The sequence below is a fragment of the Octodon degus genome, unplaced genomic scaffold, assembly GCF_000260255.1.
Source record: "Octodon degus isolate 3935 unplaced genomic scaffold, OctDeg1.0 scaffold00173, whole genome shotgun sequence".
Taxonomy (NCBI): Eukaryota; Metazoa; Chordata; class Mammalia; order Rodentia; family Octodontidae; genus Octodon; species Octodon degus.
The window spans coordinates 350050-355977 of record NW_004524749.1 but is presented as its reverse complement, the minus strand read 5'-3'; the positions used below and the strand labels follow the sequence as shown (position 1 = coordinate 355977).

The window sequence follows — 5928 nt, the reverse complement described above, 5'->3', positions numbered from 1 at the left end:
AACCACTTTGAATACACAGATACAAAATGGACATTCATCGGTATACCCAATTTTTTCTAAGTTCCGTTATTGAACATCATAGGTGTGTAAACTCAGCAAAGTATTCAAAAAGAGTCCAGTAGACCATAATAGCATTGGGTCTTCTGTTTAACTGGCAATGTCAGAAATTATTGACCTGAGTCCCCCATTTCTGTGGCTTCTTGGTAGAGCAGTTGGGATTTGGGGTCAGCAAGCAAGGAAGCCCTGGGCATGGGGTGGGAGGCGGGGAGGCTGGCAGCTGTGTTAGATGGAGGCCACCACCAGGCACATGTCTGCTCAGCTGCCTACCCAGCGGGAATCCTTATAAAGTGCCCGGAGGAGCAAGCCAACAGCTGCAATATAGTTTGACCTCCTCCCACTTTGTTGAAGTTTGGGCAGCAATCTTTTTTTCCTTTATCTACATTTTCTGTGTTGTCTTTTTTTGCAGAATGTGGTGGTGCATTCCTGTAACCCCAGCACTTGGGAGGTTGAGGCAGGATTACAAGCCTAGGCTACATAATGAATTCAAGACCAGCTTGGAGTACACAGTGAGACCCAGTCTGAACAAACAAACAAACAAACAAATAAACAAACAAACACATCTGTTTTGAGGAACAGTGAATGTGGCTGGCCAATGCTTGTGCTGACCAGGAGAGCCCAGACTTGCTCTGTCATACTGGAAGCACCCGCCCTCCTCAGCAGCCCAGTCTCCTTGGCAGAGTAATGTCAAGGCCTGTAGGTGGCTCCCAGATTGTCCTGATTCGGGAGGAGGCAGCGCAGGCCCAAATGGAAACCACGTCCCGGGCCATGGTCACATGGAGAAGGCCATCGCCAGATCAGGCATGATGGGCAACTGGAACAGCCTCAGCCCACCCTGGAAACCATGGCACTGCCCACCTCCAGGCCTCGATGGTTGAAGTGCCCCTGCCCTGAGCTGGCTGGAGGATTAGGTGGGGAGAGCCCTGGCACACAGAGCCCTCTGGCCAGCACAGAGCCAGCTTTCAGTGCAGGTGTTTTCTGTCACCTTCTTCTTAAGAGCCATGTAAGGGCCAGGACCGTGACTCAGAGCAGGACTAGGAGAGGCTGTGTGGAAAGGCCTAGTTGTAAGCAGAGAGTGGCAGGAAGGAAAGGAGGCCTGCAGTGGCACTGTGCCTCCTGCTAGCCACATTAAGCTGCTTTCTTTTCCCCACAGGGGACAAAAAAGGAGCCTGGGCTGTGGACACCCTGTCCCACTTCCTCAGAGCCCCTGCCCTCTCCTGCAATCACCCTGTCCCCAGGCCCAGGACTGCTACATGGTTGGGTACCCTCTGCCCTTGCTTCACCCTTTGCAGCTGTACTCCAGCCCCAGCTGTGGCCCTTCCTGGGCATAAATCTTGCCTCTGGGTCCCCATCCAGGGCACTTGGGGCCTATGGCTAGATGACATCATGATAGAGGCCTATGGCTAGATTTCAGGTGGGGACAAGTCTTAAGGCATCCAGCCCAGAGTAGCCTCTGGAACCTCTGAAGCCCACCGCGGGTGAGCAAATCCCTCTGCTCACTGCAGCTTCCCTCTCCACCTTACCGGTAGGCCTTATGGTGTCCCCCAAAAGGCTCTGCACATGGCCCCAGAGACCCCTTCCAAGACCATCCATCAGCCCCTCCTCTGACTGCCTAGGTGCCCACTACCTGCTAAAATGCAGCCTTCCTCTATCCCAGTGCCTGACAGATTAATATGCTGCCTCAAAATAGTGATTTTAGGAACCAACACATCTGTACAGCTAATGAACTATGAAGCACACTTAGGGATGTGGTGTCATTTGTAAGGTGGGACAGCATGACTGAGTGCTTCCTGAGTGTGAAATTTGGCCCTTACCCTTACTAGTCTTCTGACTTCATCTGGAAAATGGGAATGACATTGACCCCTGCCTGGGAAAGTGTTAAATGGATCAGCGCATGTAAGGTGTAAGAAGAGCCCTGCCACGTGGTAGGTTCCCAGCAAGTGTTTGCTGGCAATACTGGCCAGAAATCTAACTAGCAACAGTTTGCTTTTTAATCATTACTTTTTATATGGCCACACCTGTGTCAACACTCGCTGTTTATTTTTTATGCCAGTTTGGAATGCAATGGCTGAGGGGCAGAGATTTTTCTAAAAGTGGCAAATTGTTTGTCTTTTACCAATCCCAGTTAGTAGAGCAATAAAGAGTAAAATAAAAGTGAACAGGAAGTAGGGAGACAGAGCTTTTGCAATGGGAAGGGAACCAAGAGCTGGGGAGAACAAAGGGAAGGGAAGGAAAGGGAGGGTGGAAAGAACGAAGAGAGTTCTTTATGAGGGTCACCTCCCCGCAAGGGTCATGGTCATTATGTACTAAAATGTGCACCAACAAAAATTTAAAATTTTTAAAAGGAGAAAGCCTGACGTTGAAGCTGTCTGCTGGAAGTGCTTTCTAGTGCCAATCTCAAACTGAGGCCTTCAGGACACCCGAACTACTGAGGCACACAGGCTTGGCAGCTCAGTGTTCATCTTACACAGAAATTCTTCCTACCTGTGCTTCAGGGCTGCCCACTTCCCACAGCTGTCTGCCTGTCCCAGTTCTCAGACCTAGGGTCTGGCCTGGTCTTGGAGGTGTACGCAGGCTTCTCTCTGCACAGAGGGACACAAGTGCAGCTCTCCTTACACAGAAAGGTCTGACTGCGCTATGCGACACAAGTCCCTCTGTGTCCCCTTCAATCTTCCCCAAACTCACTTGGCAAGGCCCCACCACCATCACCGTGTGCAGCGATGACCCCTGTCCTGCCTCATAGGTACTATAAGATCTCCGTGGTGCTCCTGTGCTTTGTGGTCCCCACGCTGGTGCCCTGGTACACCTGGGGAGAGAGCCTGTGGAATTCCTACTTCTTGGCCGCCATCCTGCGTTATGCCGTTGCCCTCAACAGTACCTGGCTGGTCAACAGCGTCGCCCACATGTATGGAAACCGGCCCTATGACAAACACATCAGCCCTCGGCAGAACCCACTCGTGGCTCTGGGCGCCATTGGTGAGTAGGGTGTTGGGGTTGGGAAGAGCAAAGGGCAGCCCCAGTTCTGTTGCCCTCTGAATGGCTTACAGGGAGTGTAAGGAGAGGAAGTGGAGTGCAGAGAACTTGTGCCGGTTCCAGAACCCTGGCTCTCGCCTGAGCCTTGTGGTTGCCATGATTTAGCTCTTTATCTGCTAAATGGAACACAGCGATGCCTACTTTGTAGGAACACATGGTGTGATAAAAATACAGTGAGTGACTATTTTATTTTCTTTTTAATTGTAAAAGACACCATTAGTTCTCCCTATCCTGTACTGCCTTTTGATTCAAACACCTCATTCTTTTGGAAGCGGTTCTGGAAGCCTTTCTTTGTGTCTTTAGCTGCACTGTGGCGTCTGCCCAATGTCCTGAATCGACTCAAAATGTTTACATTTCATGGTCATTTTGACTTGGAAAGAGCCAAGGGTCACATGGTGCCAGCTCTGGTGATTAAAGTAGATGAGGACAGACTGCTCACAAGCCCACCTTTCTGCGGGGTGACAGCAGCAGCATTTGCCGTAGTTTTGATAATGCCTTGTAAAGACATGAAAGAGGTCTTCTAGACCCACTTCACAGTGGTGGAATAAGTGTGCTTGATATGAGGGGAAGTATTTTGAGGGGGATTAATGGCAGTATGCCTTGCTGTAATTTTAAAAATTTAAACATTCACTGAATGTTTTGATAGTACCTGGAACTTACCTGTCTGAATAATTCTCATGTCGCCCTCCCACACTCCCCCCGAAGTCTTCCTGTCATCACTCCAGTCTGCAGAGACTGGTTTCCTTCCATGAACATAGAACACAGTGAGGATCTCTCACCACCCACATGGCAGGTAGAGCTCCGGCAAGTATCCCCTGGTCTGCAGTTTCCATGGTAAAGTTCATCCAGGGACCATGTTGTTTTTCTGCTCATATTTAATTTGTTAGCTAGCCAAGGAATTGCTTCAGAGGTCTGCAACCAACTCTTTTGCTCCTCACAGTCTTTGATATATGGTAGACCCTCAAAAAACAGGCAATAGAACAATCTGTGCTGGGAAGGGAAAGGGGTGATGGCGTTGTTCCAGTGCCACTTTGTGTTCCAGGTGAAGGCTTCCACAATTACCACCACACCTTTCCCTTTGACTACTCGGCCAGTGAACTCGGCTTGAATTTCAACCCAACCACATGGTTCATTGACTTCATGTGCTTTCTGGGGCTGGCCACAGACCGGAAACGGGCAACCAAGCCCATGATCGAGGCCCGGAAAGTCAAGACTGGGGATGGAAGTGCCTGAAGCTGGGACCATGACCTCATAGTCCACAGTGACACCCTGGCCTGTGGCTTTTGTCACTGTAGGTCTCTCATTCATGGAATCGTAGGAGAGGTTAGAAGGTATGGAAGAGGGGGATGGAATGTATACTATTGGGAAATTTTGTACTTGTCTCAAAACAATGTCAACTACAACTATCAATGAAAAAACTAATTTTAAGTCAATATTAGTACAGTCATTTAACATTAGAATGTGGACATGTGATTTTACTGCTGTAGCTACACTGTATCAAACATACATTGTTATGTGCTTGTACATGACGGTAACCTGGCAGGATGGACATTAAATTTCTCAGTGTGACCCAGGAAGCATTTGTTTTATTTTCTACTGATTAATCCAGAGTTGCTCTTAAGTGCACAAAAGGAAGAGAGAGACAGGAGAGAAGACAAAAGCAGAAGGACTTCAGAGTAATCAGAAAATATCCCTGGTTTGTCATTACTGTGTCTGTCTGGTTTTCTGTTTGTTCAAGAGAGAGAACTGGAAACCTTAAAAGCTGAGGATACAGGAGATAACACTTGTATTTTTTCTTCTTTTTTACCATTCTCAACTTGCCAGTATTCCACTGTCTTTCCCTACCCAGCTATTTTTATGTCCTGAACCGTACATGCAGCCCACCGCACAAATCAGTACCTGTTTACATGTTTGATTTTGTTCTCATTGCTATTGTTGTTTCAAAGGTGTATAACTCAGGCATGCTAGCATCAAATTATGCTTAAATTAAGCTCTCATTCAAATGCTTCGACACCTCATTTGTATTCTAATTGATCGCAGCCATCGATGCATGTACTTTACTTCTTCTATTGAATAAGTGTATTAATTTTCTACACAAAGCTATCAGATCCTAATAACCAACAGTTATCTGAGCTCTGTCTACTAATGTTTTATCTGCATGTAGCCATCATTGATTTTGTGGCAAAATAGAAAGTGATCATTATGTAGTATCTGGATTAAAACAATTTCTGGGACTGGGGAGATGGCTCAGTGGAATAAGCACTTCCCTAGCAAGTGCAAAGGTCTGAGTTCAATCCCTGGTTCCGCCAAAAAAAAAAAAAAACAACAATAAACAATTTCTGTGTGTTCAGTTGCTGTGTAGAGCATGTTGATGTAATGGGACGGCACGAACTTTCTGTTAGGTGTTAGGGCAAAAGAAAGGCTTTAGCGTGTTGATATCAGAGAGCTTTGAAGATAGGTATGTGCAGAAAGATGTTATTTTAAAATTTATATTTTAGGAAAGTGTATTAATACTAATTAGAAATTGTCATAATCAAGTTTCTTCATCCAGCAGGTGTTTAGCGGTGTTAATTTTGCCATTAATAATGTGTAAAGTACAAGTGATTTACAATAAATGACTACACATTCACTGGTGTTCTCCTCCGGATACTTAACGCTGTTTAGTGAGGGCTCTCAAGAGCATGTGATGGTTTATGACGCGCATTTGATGTAGCTCAGGGCTACTGACAGCCCGGGGCCAGGTCTCTCCATCCCACCTGTGGGGTCATGGCCTCTTTCCTCACCAATGCTGTCACTGCTTCGCTCTAGCTGACAAATGGGAGCCTGTGCACATCCCTG

At 47.1% G+C, this 5928-nt stretch overlaps 1 protein-coding gene across 1 annotated transcript in view; it reads left to right on the top strand.

Moving 5' to 3' along the window:
* The window catches only part of Scd5 (stearoyl-CoA desaturase 5), a 153712-nt gene extending 147993 nt beyond the window's left edge, over positions 1 to 5719 (top strand). Inside the window, exons 4-5 of the mRNA XM_004643401.2 lie at positions 2801 to 3033; positions 4133 to 5719. Coding sequence (XP_004643458.1) covers positions 2801 to 3033; positions 4133 to 4323 — 424 coding nt within the window. The 3' untranslated portion in view covers positions 4324 to 5719. The remainder of the gene's footprint in view (positions 1 to 2800; positions 3034 to 4132) is intronic.
* The last annotated feature ends 209 nt before the right edge of the window (positions 5720 to 5928 follow it).